General features: G+C 41.0%; 1 protein-coding gene across 1 annotated transcript; it reads right to left on the bottom strand.

The window, feature by feature from the left end:
* Positions 1 to 853: 853 nt before the first annotated feature.
* LOC134177222 (eukaryotic translation initiation factor 3 subunit A-like) lies at positions 854 to 20,228 on the bottom strand. Its single transcript, XM_062643995.1, has 17 exons — positions 20,147 to 20,228; positions 19,754 to 20,093; positions 16,016 to 16,179; positions 15,893 to 15,951; positions 12,027 to 12,167; positions 11,626 to 11,834; positions 9,303 to 9,471; positions 9,022 to 9,213; positions 5,374 to 5,490; positions 5,097 to 5,189; positions 4,806 to 4,898; positions 3,552 to 3,925; positions 3,418 to 3,496; positions 2,790 to 2,903; positions 2,608 to 2,730; positions 2,399 to 2,552; positions 854 to 2,205 (listed from the first exon to the last, which is right to left on the bottom strand). The coding sequence occupies exons 1-17, from the start codon at positions 20,193 to 20,195 to the stop codon at positions 989 to 991; spliced, it is 3,687 nt and encodes a 1,228-aa protein (XP_062499979.1). The 5' UTR covers positions 20,196 to 20,228; the 3' UTR covers positions 854 to 988.
* Between the last annotated feature and the right edge of the window lie 1,630 nt (positions 20,229 to 21,858).

The following is a 21,858-nucleotide window of genomic DNA, read 5'->3' as shown; positions in this document are numbered from 1 at the left end:
GTGCACGTGAGCGAATTGGGAGTTTTCTCACTTTGTCATCAATAAGTTTTAAGCAGAGCTGACCCCTTAAAACTAACTGATTGTCCTCTATCAAAGTTCTATCATCCTGCCAAATTTAATCGAAATCCATCCCCACATTTTGAGTAATCATGCTCACAAGTAAACCAATGCCGATGAAACACATAACCTCCTTGGCAGAGGTAATTAGTAAGCTCCAATACCCTACAACAGTAAGGTGTTGTTGCCTTTTCTGGTACATTATAACTCAAATTATTTGACACTGTTGTCAATAATACGCACATACGCAATATTTTGACAGCCTTTTTGTTGCAGCCAATTTCAGTGACAGAAGAGTTTGCTGTGCTACCACTACACTGTTACCACTACACTGTTACCATTGCATGTCTGATTTTCAGCTTTGCTTCGTGACTAACAAGGGCAATGGGCAATGTCTAATACCCCTGTATAATATTTTTCATGTGTGTAGTATCTGTAGAATCTCTGTAGTTCAATGAACATATAATTGAGTGTACTGTCTACAGCATAAATGCCTTTGCACGACAAACAACAGCCATGGGTTCAATGGTATTTTCAACTAAAATTTGGACATGGCTTCTACGTGGGCTTAAATATGTGCTTGTGAAGTTGTAGTCCAACAATAACATTTAAGATTTCATGCATGCTGGTGAAGTGATGTATTCAAGCAATTTGGCTTGTCAACAAGGTGTGTTTCTGAGAGATAATAGCATATTGGCAGTAATAAATTAATAAATTGCACATACACAAATACCAAGCATGGGAAGGTACTGAACTTCTCAATCAGAAGATGAAGAAGAGTGCACGCAACAGAGACCAACTAGGTGACTTTATCAAACAACAAGTGGGACAAGCAGGGAGTCCCAAAGTAACGACATCATCTTCACTCAAACCAGTACACAGCTACCTACAACGTCACTACCACAAACATCAGTTGATTTAAATAGTTCAGTCATTTTCGCCTTTGAACTTTTTCAAATCCCTCTTCATCCACTTCTTTCTCGGGCTTCGCCTTAGGCCATACGTCCCTTGGGCCCGGTGATCTGTCTCGTGGACCTCTCCTTTCAGGTCGATCATCCCGCAATGAACGACTTCCATCTTCACGACTTCGCCTGATTGAAGGAGAAGAATCACCAGCTGATCGACGCCAGTCATCATCTGCACGTGGTCGACCACTAGGAGGACCTCTATCTCTGTCACCTCGACGATCCCATTCTCTTTCACCTCGATCTCTTCTCTCTCCACGATCTAAACCTCTGTCTCTTTTCTCACTGCGATCAAAATCCCGCTCACCCCAACGTCTTCTTTCTCCACGATCAAAATCTCTGTCACTTCGTTCTCGTCTTTCTCCATAGTCAAAATCTCGATCACCTCGTTCTCTTCTCTCTCCACGATCAAACTCTCGGTCACCTCGCTCTTGTCTGTCTCCACGATCAAGATCTCTGTCAAATCGCTCTCTTCTTTCTAAATGATCAAAATCTCTCTCACCTCTGTCTCTTCTTTCACCTCTAGTATCCCATTCCCTATCAAGATTATGTCTTCTGTCACTGCGATCCCATCCTCGTCTATCACCACTGTCACCCTCTCTTCTATCTTGGCGGTCATATCCTCTGTCTCTCTTCTCGCGTTCATATCCTAGGTCCCTTCGATCTCTCCTCTCTCCATAGTCCCCTCCTCCTTCTCTTCTCTCGCCATATCCCAGATCCCGTCTTGGTCTGTCACCTAGACCTCGGTCTCTATCTCCACGGTCACGATCCCTCTCTGGTACGCCTCTACCTCTCTCCCACGAATCAAGTCGCCCAGAGTCTTGTTCTCTTTCAAGTTCTCTCGTGCTTTCTCTCTCTACCTCACGACGGAATGATGGCACATATCGACCAGGTGGACGGTCATCTCTCTCTTTACGCCCTGTGATGGGAAGCTCATCATCTTGACGCCGCCAGTTGGATTCATCAACTCGTGATCGGAAGGCACCCTCACGAATTGTAGTCTCCCTTCTTTTCTCTTCCAGACGTCTGTCCTCCTGTTCTTGAAGTCGAAGTTTCTCTTCAATTTCTTTTTCACGTTCTTGCTGCATAGATAGCTGTGCATCTAGTTTCCGTTGACGTTCTTCTTGTTCTCTACTTCGAGCCTCTTCTTCTTCACGTTTCTTCTGCATTTCTTTCTCTTGAGCTAACCAAAACGCAACAACGTGATTTTGAACACCCAAGTATCCTCACAAACATACAGTATAAGCATGTACAGTCAGCACTGACAAATAACAATTCTCTGCATAATCCAATATGCCACATGTTCATAAACATTACTCCATACAACAATCCGTCAGTTCGTACATCTAGGTCTCCTAGGAGTTGACCACAATTACCTGCTCGTTCTTCTTCTTCTTTTATACGTCTCCTTTCTTCTTCCTTCTCTCTGTAGTAAGTAGCTCGGCGCTCTTCAATCCTCTCCTTCCGACGCTCTTCTAGTCTCACTGCTCGCTGTTCTGCCAACCACCTTTTGTAACCATCCATTCTTGCCTAAATATTTAGATCATGTATTACAATTGCAGAAAAACACTCCATCATATTATACTTCAAAAGCAGCTTTTCTAGACATTTTGACATCTTTTAGGAAAAGAGCTTGTTCTTCACTCATTCGCAGCAATCGTTCTTGAGTGTCCAGAGCGTTTTGTCGCAAAGCTTTAGCAGTGGCAATCTATGACAAAAATAAACATTCTTAGAAAAACTATAGAACAAAAACAGACACAAGCTAACCCTCTTTGTCTCTTGTTCATGATGAAAAGTTTCATCATTGACAAGCTTCTGTTCATATTGCTCATGAAGCTTAGGAATCTCTATTGTTCGTTTAGCCCTTTCTAGATGATCAACCTGCAACAAGAATCATTAATCGCCTACCGACAACAAACAACACACGAGTTCATACATAAATCTGCAATGCTCTGCATTCAATAATAAACAACAAATATCACATACCACTACAAATCCCAAGAACACATACTTTCTAACACTAAATACCACTAAATCTCTGTGTTGCACTATTATGATTAACTTAGGATACAAGCTTTTCTGTTCAAGTTTTAATCCGGTCCTAGGAAAGTCTTCTGTCTCTTCAATTTAACTCTGCCTTTGTGTCTGACTTACCCATACTACACAGCATTTGATCACTGAATAACACTATCCTGACAGTGAACCGCATATCTATTCTAGCTATGACAATGTCACTGAATGGCCACAATACGAACACAACCAAGAACACTAGATCTGTTATTACACAGAACTGCTTCACTTTAGGCCTAAAATCAACCAGCTTTCTTTCTCGAGAAAAACTATCTGACTAGAACCTCCAGTAACTATTAGCTATACCAAACATGTTGTACAGTACCTTCTTCATCTGTACGGTCAGTTTGGCTTGCAGCTCCTTCTTCTCCATTTCCAACTGCCAAACTTGCTTCGCAAGCAAACTGTCAACAAAGCTGAAGTGAAAATGCTCCAAACTACAGTGTAAATTTCACTGACCTATCTGGATCTAAATCTTCTAACTCTTCCGGTTTCAAATCGGCCAAAGCCTTCTGTCCCAGTGCAGTCTTCTTCATCTGCTCTATTTTTTCCAATGTTTGCTTCCTTGTCACTTCATCTAGTTCTCGCTTTTTTCGCTGTAACTCTCTTTCATCTTTCTCTCTCTGTAGTCGCTCTAGTTCCAATGCAAGTGCCTTCTGCTTCTCTTTTTCAGCTGCCTCCCTTTCCTGTCGTTCTCTTTCAGTGTTGAGCTGTTCAAGGTACTCTTTCCGTTTTTCAATAACCTCTTTACGTTGTAACATAGAACGATGCTCTCGTTTGGCTGTCTGCCTGCATACTTGTACCACGCCAAGCAGTTCAGATGCATGTTTCTCCTATGTAAAATAAGAACACACCAATATCATTGAAAGAGAAGTTGCATGCACCAAGCACATCTTGACAATACATCCAACAGCAACATTCAGCATCTATAAAGATATTGTAAAGAAAACTAATGACAAATTTAGCACTTACATAAAAAGTTTTACCAAAACCAATTTCCTGCTAAGCTGATCATTCAAAATTCGCAAGTCTGATGACATAACAGATCCAAAACAATTTTATTGATTACACGTACTAGCATCTCAACCCGGCGTTGCCCAGGTAAGATTAGACAGGTGCAGCTAGGGTACCGTATTTTTACATATCATACGTATTAAAACAAACGCTTATTAGCCTCTATGAAATACGTAAGATACCCTACGCAAATTAATACGTTATCGCCCTATATATCTTTATACATATGAAGTAAGAGGTGCTTCAGCCTTTCTCACGTTATAGTGTACGCAGGAATGTCATTTACTGTTTGAGGGATGAAAGCAATCCTTCTGTTGCTGATGTAGCATGTGCATGTGAGGAAGATGTTCACAACTGATTGCTACGCGCCATGTGAGTACTACAAGAATGCAAACAAGCTGGAACTCGAAACTACAAAGAAATTTAAGTTAGCACTAGACGTAAATGTGCATGTTATCCACGATGACAAATCACTGTGTTTTGGATCTGTCTGTTCTCACTGAGGACTGCCCCAACAATGCTTTGGATTTTAACTAGTAGTAAATATTTTGCCGATAAACTTCTGGAAACCCAAGTGATCCACTTTGTGCACATGCTAGTTATGTTCTACAGTAAACTTCTCATAATCTACTGTAAGCACACAGATAAAATAAAAAAAGTTTGAAAAATTTCAGCTATGTTAGGCACCACCGATCTTACCTCTCTTGCCTTAGGATCAATAATGTCTGCAGCCTGTTGCAATGCAGTCGCCATTTTGATTAACTGGTTTCTGATAACATCTGATGGCATTGCCTAAAGACATCATCTACAGTCAATCTGAAATAAATTTGTCCACTCTATAAATTAATCATGTGTATTCAAGTCAGCATCAGGCAACTGTGGATGGTGAAGGTGTTGTCGTCCTAGCAAGTTGGTGTTGCATTCAGACAATCACAACATCATTTGCTGAAAACTGAATTACTGATCTATCTCTCCAAACCTTCAGCTCACCTGCACTTGTGGACCTTCTGTCACTCGATCTTTCTGAGCAGCACTCAGATCCGAGCCGAAATGGAGACACTTGGTGATATGATCAATACGCACCTAGAAATGACACTACACTTTAACCAATAAAGATCCAAAATACACAACAATACGCCAACATAAGGCATCAGAAATCTCATGTAGTCTACACAGACAAAGTGCTACTCAGACGGTAATTCCAACATAAGTCACATCATGGTTTGCAAAAACCAATACTTACAGTAGAGTAGGTAATCTTTCTTACTTGAATATTGAGGTTTCTCCCAGCATGGACAATTGCTCTCTCCAGACGGAAACCTGATGTGAAAGGAACCATTTGTTCGAGTCTGCTAAGTTCAATAGATTCATACACTTGAGCCACCTAAAACAATACCACTGGTTGCCATTCACAATTACTATAGGAAGACAGCACAAGACAAACAGACTAAATAACAGAACCTACTAAATGCACATACAATATCGGGTATACCAGTAACAAGCTCATCTAGATTGATGCACCCACAATACTACAACCCTTGCCTGATCCAAACAACAATGACCCAAAATAAATGCACACTAAAACAATTTCAACTATTGTGTGCTCAGAGCTCCATTGGTAGTATGTGATGAGCGTGACACCTCTGTCAATTTGTGTTGATTCCCATCAAAGATTCCTTGTCTCCAGTTCTTATCGCTTTTCAAAACATGCATCCAGCACTACAGCCTCGTGAGCATCTCCTCCCCACTAGTGAATGCCCTGTTCCTCAAGTAACAAAGAACGTATATATTCCAAAGACATGCAATGTCTACTGTAGACAATCTAGCCAGCACAAATGGGCTGAAAGATTAAAGAGAAATCAACAGTGCAGAGTTCAATGTATAGAATATCTAGCTGAGAGAACTAATTCTCTGTCTAAGAAGATTTGTTAACAAATAACTTTCCAAACAAACTGCATTGTTACTATTTAAGTATCCTGTTCCACACGGATTATCAGCAACTACTCATTTTGAGCTATTAGGTTTTAATTGCCAAAGTCACACTACATGAACTTCCTGTATACCAAAACCTGTCAATTTCTAACTCCCTGGTGTAAATTTTGGCTGCCAAATTAATAAAGGCATAAAGTGTGTGGTCATGTAACGTGCAACTCCTCACGCAAGTATTGCATGGTTTGTTTGAGATTTCCATTGGACAATGCAACATCATCACTTCACACATGTTGCCACCAGTGCAGCGAACAATCGAGTAGAAAAGAAGCCAAATAAGACAAATCTAGCTTTAAAATTCAATTGGCACATTCCCTCTATGCCATTCATACAGAACTCGACAAAGATCTAACACCATCCAAGACAAAACGAGCACCAGCAAAAACAACAGGAAATCATTGATCTCTTGAAACAATCCAACAGAAATGACACTTTCACTTTGTATAACAATTACATCATCCTGTGTTAGATACACTTGAATTCCACAGATATGCAGGTTGTTGTTCTAGAAGAATTTGTGTGTGCGCGCGCGAGCGCGCGTGCACACGCACACACACACACACACACACACACACACACACACACACACACACACACACACCTTTCCTTCCTTTCACTGCATTCATTCCAATAAGGAACGGTGCAGGCCAAGGTCACTACAGGATATGTTGGGAGGTGGAAATTCTGACAGCAAAAACGCTTGTGTTTGTGGAGGCCTTGTTGAAGAAAAAAGTTTGATAGCAATACTGACATTAGCCAGTTAAGAACTAACCATGCTTCTGCCTTTGATGGTTTACACGGCCAGTATGATTTACAGCAGTGAAGCCCCAACCATCAAAACTGCAATGAATATCAAACTTCAATGTTGAAATTCATTTCTTGTGTGGCGGTCCAGATTTTATTCCTCCACACATTTCGATCTCATGCTTGTATCCTCCAAACCCTCTCAAGTCTGCAATCCCTCAAATCTCTCAGCAATAAATCGTTCCATCGCATTGGACACACACACACACACACACACACACACACACACACACACACACACACACACACACACACACACACACACACACCTGGAATTAGAACCTGGAATTCTGCCAATACCCACTATGGGCTTCAGCATCACAGAAGTTTCAAGCATCACCCTTCTGTCCGCAGACAGGGGAATGCACTCTGTTCTGCGAGTAGTAGCATATACACCGTCATTCAGATGACCAGCTTGTTGGGCTAGCACATCCTAGCCTCACACCATCCTCAGCTTGCCAAGGCTGAAGTTAGCATGTATTTCCTCCCCCTGGCCAGGAAACTACCGGAAATACAAGGTCACACACACACACACACACACACACACACACACACACACACACACACACACACACGTTATATGCTAAAGTGCAAAAATGGCCAGAAAATTGAATATCTACTGGCCAAATTGGTCATTTGTCCAGCTGTTGCTGAATTTGGTTGGATATCATGTCCAGTCATATCCAGAAAGGCACCCAAGTACCTTGAACTTCTATACCTCCTTGCACACAAAAACACATACCACATGTGCCCGCTACTAGGTGTTGCAGTACAGTTTGTTCATGACTTACAGAAAGACAATGGTATGTATGGCATGGCATGGCGTAGCGTAGCGTAGCAGCAACCACAGATGAGTGCACACATTCGGCCAAACAAAAAGCAAATAAGCCAAAATCATGTCATATCTGTCAACATCCTGGTGGCCACCTCCACATCACATAAAGGATCAACTGTGCCTCTTCAGGTTGCAGATAATGGAATGCCCCTCAGATATGAGGGTTAGCTGCAAAATATATAGGCTCTGTCTGACAAAAAGCAGTCGTGGACAACATGATGGTAGTTTCATCAGAGTGCGGTCGGATAACAGGTGGCACTGCTAGGTCTATGAAATGTCACGTACTAGTATGCTCAAAGACGGTTCTGGATGTAGCAAGTAGGACTGCCACCAAATATCCTCATGCCAATGAGTCTAAGCTGGTGTCAAAGCAGCACTTCAGTGCAGTATTTGTAACAGCTCTGCTGTGATAACTTCAGCTACAAAGAGCAGTTGCTACTGTAAGATACCGTGGCTTCTGGTCAGTCTACTTTGCCGTTTCACTATTAGGACGCTGCACTTCCTACACCTGTCATTATTCACAAGTTCTGGAAGGAGAACACGAGATGGGTTCTGCAAACGCTTATCTCACTCTAATTCATGAAGCAAATTCTGTCGTGTCTTTGCCTTAGTCTCTGTTTTGTACTTGTTTGTATGTATGTATGTATGTATGTATGTTTGTATGTATGTATGTGTGTATGTACATATTTATGTATGTAGACACTATATGAAACTTGATACACCTTGCCCTACCTACAAAGCTGCACTATACCAAGCAAAACTTCACTCTCACACCACTGCCAAGCATGTCATCAACTGAACAATACCATCAACCATGCATTCCTGTTCTGTCCCAAATAGAAAGAAGTCTTAAATCAAGCATTGTGCCTTTCATGTTCCCTGCACATCAAGCCACAGACTCGACAGCAAACCTTCGAAAAGTACCTGAACACATTTTGCAGTTCTAATAATAACATACAGGCACAACCAAGAAACTAAATTGGCTCCTGTCCTGTTCATCTAATTTAAGCAATGACTGAAGAACTGTTTGAAGATACTAAAAATGCCAGAATATCAACTCCATATCTGGAAATTGTTTGACTGCACTTAGCCCATAGAACACTCATAGAAAAAAAGATGAATATATATTGCACTTTCAGAGTTTTGGAAAATTGATATTGTAGTGTATTGTTCAAAGACAAGAAGACATCGCAATTGTTTGCTTACTTAGGAGCCATACCAACTCCTTGACTCAATAGATAGGAAGTTGCAAACTATGATCAGAAAGCAGAGCATTTGTAACTATACCTGTTTGATCAGCCTCATGACTACAACATCTTCCAAGGGTTTTACATACACAGCATATTCCTCTTTCTCTCTTAAGGCATCAAACAGATTGTTGACATGATGACACAATTGTAATGGATTAAATTCCTCTTCCAGCCAGTGGTAAAGCTCTTGAACTTCAGGAATTGCAAACTGGATCATACCATACTTGCTCTGCAACCAATAAAGTAAAGTCAATCAGCCAAACCCAGTCTATAGAGACATCATAGCTACACAAAAAGTAATGTAATGACATCTCCTACCAAATCTTTCATTAGTGACTGCCTTGTAGGAGGAACTTGAAGGCCTAATAATGAAGCCAATCTTCGTCTCTTCTCCTGAGTCGCATCATCATCCAGATAATGTTCAATGTCACTCTTGGCCTGTGGAATGGGAACATGCAAGGTAGCAAGAACAGTCTTAGTTGCCAAACTGAAAACAAACAAAATCAACAGTCAAATATCATAACATTGAGATAGCCCAGCTACACCATGTAATAGTGTACATGTACATACAAAAAAAGCATATGGGCGCGTTCAATCTGCAGTTCCAGCGGTTCTAGAACTGTTGAAACTCAATTTAGTTCTGAAACTGTTTGAACTGATTCCGACGGTTCAGTCCAAAGAGCTGGAACTGCTAGAACTAACGGGGACTAAAACGCCTCTTTTCTGCAAAAGTCTCAGAAGAGTGATGGCATACTATTTGCAGACAACAATACTGTTAGTTTCATGTGCTCGATTGCTCCGTTTGAAGAAGATTGGCGTCCATCACAAGGTCAACAAGAGGCACTGTTAGCTGAAGTCGCTCTCGTAGTCGATGGATCGGTAGCTGATGAAGTCATAGTAGGTGTTGACATTGTTTCGGTTAGCAGTTCCAGTTCACAAATCAGATTTTTCATTTGATTTAGTTTTGGGTCTGTCAGTTCCAACAGTTGAGGCTGTGTCTCCACTTGTTGCTCTTTAAACATGTTTAACATTAAACACGTTTAGACTCTAAACATGCTTAGTAGACAGCGTCTCCACTTGTCCATTTATTCCGAGCTATTAAAAGAATTATCCGGGACTTTGTTGTACCACGCGAATTCGTTTCTTGTGCACTGGACAGTGGGAGACTGTCTTCTGGTCGTCTCAAAACAATCAGAGACACAAGTCTTTGTCTTCGCCAAAATCGCTCTCTTCTGACACTCTGCATCAGTCTACGCACTCTCTGACATTGCCTAGTTCTGTCTTCTTCCAATAGTCTCCCAAGAAAGAGTAAGAAAAGCCCGAAAGAACTAACATCCATCGTTGTGGAATGCGCGTTCTTATCATGTGACCGTTAAACCTAAACCCCTTTTGTTAAACTACCTCTGAAACATGTTTAGCAAAAGCTGGTTAAGTCTACAGCTAAACAGGTTTAACGCTAGTGGAGACGCGCTCTGAGACACACCTTCAGTTTCAGTAGAAGTGCAAATTGAACGCACCCTAGAAGTCTACAAAAGCAGCTTAAGCCTATGCAAAAAAACATTGCACACCACTGCTCTACACACTAAAGTCATATGTTGGAGTATTTAGAGTTATAGCAATGACAAAAGCGATATATTGAACATCATTTTGACATCATTGAACACTTTGTATTGTAATAAGTTTTTAGATAGAGACAACAACATAATATATGTCTTCAATGAATTATCACTGAAAGAAATTTCTAATACAGCATCCTCTATTAACCACAAGCATTCCAGTAAGCATTAAAGTTTGTCCTTTAGAAGAGAATAGTTGGGGCTCAAGCAAAAATTGAAAGAGCTCAGCCACCTAATCATTGAACATCATTTTGAAATCATTGAACAATTTGTATTGTAATAAGTTTTTAGAGAGAGACAACAACATAAAAAGAATGATAAGTATGCACTAGTACAAAACACATAGCTAATGTTCCAATTTAAATAATCACTGAGTACCAAAATACTTAATAATTAGGCACATTTCACAAATTTAGCAGAAGAGCTGATGTGTTTCAGCCTGACAAATTTTCATATACTGTATTTCCTCAATTAAATGCCGTGCCATTTATTTTTTAGCTAGGGTTCCAATTGCGGTGTTTATTTGTTAGTTAACGTTCTCTGTCCGTACTTTAGGAGTGTGTACACGCTGTACGTTTGACACATTTCAACAGCACAACACTCACAATACTGGTACGCATTTCACACTTTGAGAAGCCTCTGGTGAAACAGTATCCAAGTAGTCTGAAGAAACATTTGCCTCACGTATGCCTCTGAAAAGTCATTTTTTCCTTCAAACTTCGAGCCATATCTATTCGAATTCATTGAAATGCAATGTTTAATCGAGGGCAGTGCTTAATCAAACCCCTTAAAACCAAATGTAGATCGTAACTTCTGATTTGATTAGCAGTAATTGGTTAACAAACTCACGAGCTTTTGAGAAGATTTTGGTCGTTCATGGTGATGTTTCATGTGGTCATACAAAATAAATAAAGTACATACCATACTCTAAAAAGGGTTACATACACATCAATCCTCCTTTCCTTCAGTTAGACTAAAAAAACCTTGATAATAATAATTTCCTATGGTTAGCACCATATACGTACTTTTGCAGCTCTTCTTGTGAGAGGTTCTTTTTCTGCTCTCTCGACAGCACGAACAGTTGATGACAAGCACAGGCATGGTACAACCTATCACCAGCCATCAAGTAAACTTTTGACTGCTTGTTGTAATAGTTGGCAACTACAGCTGGTTTGGGAGGTTTCTTGCTATAGTTAAGCAATGAGTGAATATCTTCAATTGTCTTGAATGCTTCCTGTAGAACAAGCAGATCACAGTCACACACTAACAGATAGCACTACAACACCCATATAGCTCTCTATCCATGCATAGTCTGGTTGTTCCTTCATTCTACTATGTCCATCATTTAACCAGGTAGTTGGCTATAAGTGTGAGTGTAAAAAAGGCTCACACTTAGTGACTAGTCATAAAACCTTTTTCCACCTACCTGCCACAGTTCCATTGATATGGCTGCCTCCAACTGCATCAGTCTTGCCTCAACATGCATCTGTAAGCTCTCTGGAGAGTTCAAGTTAATCGCATTTGTTGCCCCCTGATGCTTCACAACATGTTGCAAGTGCATTCTCAACTGCAACAACAAAGCACACTTGAATAAGCCTTTTCGAACATCTACTCAACACATGTTACGGGCAGGCTGCTATCCTAAACAAAATTAAAACCTTGCTTACAGACAATAAATAACCCAATTTACTGTTTGTTAAATCTGGCATCAGTTCTATCTAGATTGAATGTACACTCTCAATACAGAATCTAATCCATAACTTTTCACAAGACAAATGCCCCACACAACTAAAAAAACAAATGAGAAACCGACAGAACTGAAACCTGTATAAAGCAACCTACTACTTGCTATATCATTCTAAGTACTTCCTCCCTAACTCTGACATCTACATGAGAAATATTGGGTCACAAAAAAGTGGCATCATAATAAAGTAAACATATAAACATCAACAGTTGAAGATAGTAGTAGACTCAAGCTAGTAAACATGTAAGTCTTCCGCTGTAAGGCTATGCAAACTTTTATCTGTGTTTCTCGTCCTCTGCGCATTGATTTGGCACCTTCTCGTTAAAACATTTATCGTGTCATACAATGAAAGCAAACATTTCCGTTCATTTATTTATTTATTAGTATCTAAATGAATACACAGACCGCACAGTGCCATACAGGTATGAAACGTGTATATAACCTTTTCAGATAAAAGCCGAGCCGCTGGCTGTATCCTCTACCTATACGAACGTACGTGTTAAGCACAAATTATACGGGTAGATCCACTGTCCGGGATACACACACATATATATAAGGCCCATATATATATATATATATATATATATATATATATATATATATATATATATATATATGGGCCTTACTTCTGTATTATATTTCCGTGTTCTGTTCCACATTTTACAAACCCTACAGGTGACACCCATGCGCGTACATGCACAGTTTGTCCACATGTTTCCAGATGGCAGAGGATAGGCAAGAAGGACATCTGTTTTAATTCCGGATTGTGAACTGGTCATACAACTGTCTTCTGCCATGGAGAATTCGGGATGTGAAGCCGCAAACCACCTTTGCCGACATTCTGGAGTCCATCACGTCGAAGTATCCTGAGCTGGTGTCTGCATGTGAGCAGTCTGCAATCAACACACAGTGCTTCATTGCTCAACTGACGTCAACTGATGCCAAGGACTAGACAGTGGTGCCCATGTTGATGCGTGTGGTACGATGCCACAACTTTGGCTTGTTTGTGACGTTCTGACTGTCACCCAGAAAGAGTGACAAACAGACGCCTGCTGCTCGTGAGCGATCTGTGACTTCTGTACTAATGGCACCTGCCACTGCTGCTGCTCGTACTGCCCCAACATTGCCACAGAAGCACGCATGGGGATTCAGGAACGGTGAGGAGTCCAAAGCAGGAAGGACCCTGGTGTGCAACCTACAAGATGTTTTGTTTCAACTGCTTGCTCCATCACGTCTGCAGACACCAAAAAAACAGAAACTTTGTTCTTTCTCAGTTATTCCAACCGTTGCTTGCCAATGAGGACTACAACAACCCCACAAAACATGGCCACTGTCGTTTGCCACAACTGTCATGTGTGCAAGTGCTGGACAAGGTAAGGATTTTGTTGGAGACGCGGTCACTGCCGCCTCTTCAACAGCCCAGCTGGGAGGATGTGCAAACCAGTATAAGTTTGTTGGCCAAAAAGCTTGACAAGTATGCATGATATAGACAGGCTGCCACAAACCAAATGAATATCCACCATGCCATGACAGAGCCTACTAGGGCCTCACTAGCACCAGGCACATCTTCCCTTGTTAGGAAGGAGGCAACTGTTTGTCCTTTGCATTAGTCTACCACCCATAGTTTAGTGGAAGCAGTCTTGAAGTCAACGCTCCCATACTCAAAGACTGTACTCTTGAATGACTATGTTCCTTCTGATCGACGAAAGAAGTACAACTATGTGCACAGTATTGAGTTACCGTTTCCCTTTGAGCTGTACTCATACCATCAGGGAGGTACACCTGGCACACTTTGGTGGCTGTGAAGAACTCCCTGTGATTCAGGAGACAGTGATGTGGCTGCTTCAAATTTAAGGATCCAGGAGGCCAACAAGAAGATACCAGTCTATCAAACACGAGCCATGCGCCAGGAATTTGTGGAAAGGTTCGAGCTCGTGTGCAACACCAGTAGCACAGTTCTGAATGAAATGTACCGGTTTGTTTCCGGAGATTCCTCTGCCTGTGCCAACAGTGTCAACTGCTGTCCGAAAGCGCTTGCTACTAGCATTGAACAGCCAAGATGCAGACATCGTGTTTGATCTACGTCACGTCACCTCAACAAAGGCCGTCATAGCAAGTATAACGTATTCTGGAATAAATGCAAAGCGTTCATTGAAGAGCAAGCTTTGCAAGCTGTGGACAGCCGTCGGCATGACAAAATCATGCACATGGGTACCGCGCTCTTTACACGTAGTTTTATCGCCAGAGTGCAAGAGCGGCTACCAGAAGACATACGTGACAACGTTCAGTCAGAGTCATGGGTCCGGCTTCAGTTCTGGCCGTCCAGTCCCTTTTATGCTTCAGCAAGCAGGTACACTGGACGACTGGCAGTCAAACATGCCGTCCAAGCCAGACAGCTAAGTCACTAACACATTGATGAACACTACGCCGCTGCCATTTTTAGGTATGTGAAGTTCTCTAGTTGATGTTACTGAATAAGGGTCGGACACACTGAATAAATTTAGAGTACTGTACCCATAGCAGTATGAATCAAATATGTTATAAGACAATTTTTCTTTCTCCCATTCCCAGTGAAAATCCACAGTTCACAGTTTTTTCTGTATCATTTCAGGCAAAACCATGTAACATGCATGCTACAATTGGCAAAATCTAGTACGCCACAACAATACACACAGGATAGATAGATATAATATTAGAAGCAAAAACTTTCAATCTTCAAAAAATTCTGATAAACCATGACATTTTCACTTCTTATGGTATTGTTATAACATTGTGTAAAGTGACTCCAGTTGTGGTGTCAAGATATATTAATGGGAAAGTCAACCCCTCAAAGACAAATCGGTGTCCAATATCCGAATCATAGCCAAGTTATAGGTTAAAAAAGATAAAGACAGACAGACAGACAGACAGACAGACAGACAGATTCTCATATAGACTCTACTTGCACATATGCTAGAAATTTGTAAAAGCAAACGGGTCCTTGCAAACAACAAAGTCATAGATTAAACTAATGGACTTAGCCTTGAAACAGACAGACAAACAGACACAATAGTTCGGAAATCTATTCAATAGCTATTGTGGCCACTAGCTGGGTCCCATTGACTCATAGCTTTATGTTTAGCTTTGTTTTAGTGTTAGTGATGTTGTACTGGTTCTGATGATGTATTCAATAGAGAACTAAGACAGACAGACAGACAGACAGACAGATGTCATCGTCGTGCTGGAAGATTGCTTGACATACTGTTGTTCATCTTAGTGTAGTTTTGCCTTAGCTTCTGTTTTGTTCTTTTTTTTGCATTATGTATAGAGTTATATTTGGAACGGTGATTGTTTCTAGTTTTAGTTGTTTAAGTCCTGGTATATGTTTGTTAGCTTGTCATCGTTGTAATGTTCAATCATTTGAAGAATATAATACCTTTTGACAGATAGAAAGACAGACAGGTAGACAGACAAACTGAATATAAAACGTAACTTCCGGGGCAGACGTAGCAAGTATCATTGGCTCTAGTACAAAAAGCTTAGCGGCCTCCTCAAACATATCAGCTTACATTATCACACAGCTTTCTGAACTCTGTTCGTCTAGAATATTTCAAACAGAACTGAAAGGCTACAAAGACAAACAAACCATTTATTAACTCAGCTATAGTCGGTACTTTCGTTACAATGTATACCATCCTGTGCTGTGTCATGATACAGCTTCTCTACTTTGTTGTTGTTTCTCAAAAGGTCAAGAACATTTCTGTACGCTTCCCATAGTGACTTAACCCAAGGAGTCAACAAAGCACGATCAGTTCTATCTTGAGTTCCTTCACCACTCACAAAGCTTAGAAGTAAGCTACAAAGCAAAGTGTAACATAATTATGGTAATAATAATAACTCATGCAACCACTACTTCACAAACACTTGGTTCTGAATTTGCACAGTATTGTCCTTAATTTACGGATTACTGTCCTAAATTAACAAACTACTTGACAAAAAAGTAAAGCTTCCAATAAAACATCACATATACAGCCGGACTTGTTTTGTGTCGCTTGTTGGTTTTCTGCTAAGACTAAATTAGAAAAAGTAACAGAAATGAAAGAAAGTGGATCACACCAATTTGATATAAAAATGCATCAGTGTTTGACAGTGCAGTCCAACGGTGTGAATAATTATTGTACAGTATAATTTAAATAATTGAACATGCAAACAAAGCAACTAAATAATTAAATTCATTTTGTGTTTACATTCTGACTTTTCCATTGGTGTGGAAACAGTCTCATGGTTATATTAATTAAGCCAAGTCATAGATAACACTCGCTAAAGATCCAAGTCAAGTATAATTCATGGTAACAGAACAAACAATAATATCAATGCTATTTCAATAACAACATTCCTTGCCTGTCTAAAAATTGTATACCAAACAATATCCTGTAATATTACAGATTTATAATGCCAAGATTTACAAGTGAGCCATTTGAAGTCAAAGTGATCAAAATCTTCCTACACTCTAGTATATTAGTCCTAAGCCTCCAATAACACACACAGTATATACTGGCACATATGAGATAGATGTGTGTGTTTGTTTGTGTGTGCACTAGTGCATAAACTTCTCCAGAACAGTTATGTACACCTCCATCAAATTTGACTATGCTGATAATCCTTACACAAAGTAAGAGGGTTGTAGTCCATCAGAACGCTTCAAGAAAACCTCTTTTGCTAATTAAACCTAGTTCCGTTCAAGCCTACTTTTCTCCCAAACAGCACATCAGGTCTCAGTTAATTAAATCCGAGGTTGTCACCATTGACCTCAAGGCGTAGCACCACGCTACGCCTTAAGTGGAAACATGGCGTGGGCGCAATGCTTATAACATGAAGCCCAAACACGAAACGTTACTGACAGCTTGTCATCTTTGCAAAGTTATGACTTTCATTGGCAGATTAATCTTACGTAGCCAGAACCTTTCCAGCAAAGTAATACCTCCGAGCGAGAAAGGGTCTGGTGAACTTCCTTTGAAGCCGCTGGTGAAATAGTTAATGGTGAAATAATTACTGGATTGGGTTTCTTAAACACTTCGCTAAAACCAGATCAGTAAGCACGCCAAGCAATACCCCTTAATTTAGCTTATCTTCTCTTGTTTCGAGGTAGTCGTTCGTCGTCTATGAAAGACCCACTCGAAAGCCACAAATTCTTTGCTGTTAGAACAACCTGCATATCTAACAGCCAATGCAACCAACAAAGCGTCGACATTGACAGGATTCGATCTCATGCAGTCATGATCAACGTCTGATTTACATGTACGTTATGTGCTGTACAGTGCCACCAGGCATAAGTGGCCATCCAGGGGGGTCCAAAAGTCAAATGTGCATAATTCAAATTTGGCATTCGCAATTGCTTTGAAATTCGGAGACAATGAGGAGAAATAAAATGTCCACTTCTATATTCAATTTCCTGTTCGAAAATGATCTTCCAAGGGACTCCCATTTGGGGAACTGTGATGTCGACGTTTTGAACATATCATTGCGTTTCTCGCTGTCAGAAAGACGCACAACTCTGAAAGTTAGTCCAAAGCTTTGTTATACTGTTTTCTAAAATATCATCGAGGCGATTTTAAAATAAAGCTTCTGGTTTGCAGATATTCATTGAAAGGGTCCCCGGAAAGGGTGTTGTTTACGGCCGTGTTTGTCTGTTGAACGGCAACGCTCGGCAATGAACGTACACGAGTACGTTATTCAGACGCTGGGGCAAAAAATCATCGAGGCGATTTTCAAAAGACGCTTTCAATACGAAGTTATAACACAATGAAATTGCTGTTCTAATTGCTATACCTCTAATGCTAATAAAATAATTATTACAACAGAATCTTCACATAATGTGTAACAATACTTCAGTTCACTCAACCTAGATTACAAGAACAGCACAAAACAATAAATTCTTCACATCTAGAGTTTGTCATCCGATCACGACGAGGAAGACTAGCAAGGCAGTCACGGATCAGCTCATCAAATCTCTCATCCGTGCCGGGATCCGCATCCTGGCAGTCCATAGAAGTCGTAGGGGTCATAAAAGTCTTCACAGAATCTTCAGCACAAGAAATTGAGAGCGACGGAGTGAACATCTCGATGTCCCTCAAAAGGGGAGCCTGCTATTCGTCGACAAAGCCACTATTCCGTCTCCGTTCCACTCAGATAGAACCCGCCACCGATTCTTGAGTACTTCTCGCTTTCAACTCCTACGTGAACGCTCCGCATCAGCCCGAACAGGTAATGCAAATTGCGACTGTTGCATGGTTACACCCAACATGTAAACGTTTTTTGGGCAGAGTCAATTATGTCAACCAATCAGCAATTAGCCACACCTATTCTTCAGCCAATCAACACCCTGCATTTCTATCTTCTTTCCAGAATGTTCTATAGGCCTATAATTAGATTATTGAAGAGACCTCATGCTAAGAAACACGTGCGTGTTGGCGGCATTACCACAAGTCCTCGGAATTCCGCTGTAGGGCGCGTGAAAGTTATGGCCAGTTATGCCTGGTGGCACTGTACTCTCATTTCACAACGGAAACTGGATGCATACGTTCTCGATGCTGTTTGATGTCCAAACCAACAGCAAACAGTGCAGAGCGGTAGGTATCTGGAAGGGTTTGGAGCTGACATCATTAAAACAAGACAATGCATGCATATCGATCTGGTCGGTAATAAAACGTTTATAAAAGTAAATCTCTGCATCATTGAAGCATGCTGTCTGGCTTGCTACAAACAAAATGAGCTTACAGCAGTTCGGAAACTACTTATACACTATCCGTGCAACTATCCCTAAACGTTTGACTGCTTTAGTTTCCTACCTTTTCTTTATTTCTTGTTTCTATTAATTAAAACAAAATAGTAATTTAAATAATGATGTCATCCCGCTACGCCTTGAAAATTCTGGCAACAACCTTGGTTAATTACATCCAAATGACAATTGTATGCACTGACTTGACTGAGCAATACAAAGAGTGTGCCAATTTCTACTGGAAAGTTGAGAAAACAACCTCTCTTACTATGTCTAGGGCCTTAACCACACACCTACATTGGTTTCTCTCTGTCAACATGTCATTACTAGTCAAAAGCACTATTTACACATTCAAAACCAATGTCACTCACCTGAAACACACTACGTAATAATAATTCCTCTATATATCTAAACAAAAACCTCCAAACTTACGACGGGGGGGAGGGGGGAAGACAAATCAATAAGATTTCATGCACACAAGAAATAGAGATGTTGTAAAGTGGAGCAGGAGAAAATACCGGTAAGCTTCAACTCTGATTACGTAGTGTACTGTAATGTTTAATCACATCTGCTAAAAGTATTCCCAAACGATTCCAAATATAGAAGATCAAATTCACCACGTGGCACCAAAATGGCCGATTTCCGGTCTCACCTTTCTGGCGTCTGCATCTGGTCTAAATCTTCTATTTCTACCATCATCTTCTTGACGGTATCTTCGGACTCCTTGCGCGCGTCTTCGGCTCGCTCATCTGACTCCTCGAGATAAAATTTGACGATAGTTTCGAACGAATTGAGAGCAACTTGCTGACAAATGGCTTTGTATTGGTAGAGACCCTCTTTCGCAAGAGGACCACGTCTCAGATCGATACATAGCCTGAGGTAGAGCTTAAGAATTTCTTCATGCACTTTCATCCATGTTCTATTTCTTCTGTTCTTGATGGTCTCGTAGAGAACTTCCAGAGCGGGCTCCTTCTTGCCCACATCCAAAAATTCTGTAATATACAACTAATAAAACACCAGAATTCTATCAAACTAAATTCATTACCTTGTGCCCGTTTGAGCGCGTTTTCAGGTCGATGACCGTACATAGGCATCGCGCAACTCTCTCGTCGACACACGTGGCGAAAGACCTCGCAGTGCCAGACCTTAACCCCGCCCTTATGCCGCTGTGGCGACTAGACTCTACATGTAACTAAACATAATAGTCACTTTGATGTTCGACAGTTTTACGTCTTCTTTCTTATCCTCTAAATTACTTAAAATTGCTAAATTAATTAATTAAGTTAGGTAGCTACGTACGTATGATGTGCGAGTGCTTGTATTTTCTGGTAACCGCAAGATCAAATATGGTAGTTTTAGTCTAGCCTTATCTACTTTTTGCTTTGCGTGTGTTTTGTTGCGTGTGACTTTTCGGCTCTGCAGAGAAACACGTGGTGAAACACATGCAAGCGAAAAGTAATCGAGCAGGCGCGGATCCAGGATTTTTGAAAAGAGGGGTTGCAAATTTTGATAGACCACGCCTACTTCAGTCATCGCATTTGTATTGTTAGAGGTGCAAATGGCCCAGGCTTCTTACAGCTTAGCTAAAGTAAATGGCAACAACTATGGCAACATATCTCTAGCAATGTGTCTTGTTACAAACTCCCTAAATCATCAAAACTGTCTAACAGAATCTAACTGCATCATGCCTATACTACTGCTAAATATATGTTAAGTAAACTACGGTGCAACTATGTCTCTTTCAAACAAAGACTGTATGAACAATCTCCGTGGATGATTTTGTACGAACTTCGTCTGCTGGTACGCGGTCTTTGCAATGCATGGCGATGATAGGTGTGCAAGACGCTCCTCTGCCATGGTAGACCTTGCATATAAGTCTTCATCGATCAGTCTCCTCAGTAAAAAATTACCTCTCTGCTTCTGCACTTGTGATAGGCAGGTGTACATGCTATCAATAGCAGACGATGAACAGTTGGGTACAACCGAGAGTCGCAGGCTCCCAAGGCCAGGAGAAGGTTAATTAATTGTTCGGTATGGCCTTCTTGCACTCTTGCTCTCTTTTCCTTGTTTCTTGCATTTTCTGGTATTTACTTTGCCATACTGACTGCCACCTCCTCACTTCACCTCGTAGAGACTTCGGGAATGGAAGATCGGCTTTCCATTCATTGGGTCAACGTCGAAACGAACCAGAAGGGTAAGCACTAGACACAACAATGCTCGGACATTATCTTGCTCACCATTAGATCGTTCGCTCATCTGAAGAAGCAGGAAGTCTAGGAGGGGTATCGCAACGGATCGTTTGTAGTGCTCAATCGGACTCCGACTACTAGTAGGTGTATTGCTCCGGTTTCGCTGTTAAGTTCGTTTTTCTTGGAACGGATTCAATGGATCCAATCCTGTCTGCAAGTCGCAGAATGTCTTGATACCAGATGTCAAAGAGGTTGTGTATATTCTGCCTTGTTGCCTTCATTCTTTCAGTTACGTACTGAGTGAACCATTCCCTAGCCTACGCAACAAAGATATCCTGGTCACGAGTCTGGAGTTTCGCTGGCAGATGTCTCACTTCGTCAAGAATCCGCTTAGTTATTTTTAATTAAATACTGAAAATAAGCACAATGCGGCTTCAAGACCTTGTGCTTTATCTCCGAGGCCAACAAATTTGAAAAGGGGGGTGTAACCACCACAACCCCTACCCTGGATCCGCACTGTGATTCCCGGGTAGGCTGCTGGTCTTCTTGCTCTTCCGTAATAATTGTC

The sequence above is a fragment of the Corticium candelabrum genome, chromosome 1 (genome assembly GCF_963422355.1).
Source record: "Corticium candelabrum chromosome 1, ooCorCand1.1, whole genome shotgun sequence".
NCBI lineage: Eukaryota > Metazoa > Porifera > Homoscleromorpha > Homosclerophorida > Plakinidae > Corticium > Corticium candelabrum.
This window is presented reverse-complemented; position numbering and strand designations above follow the sequence as displayed.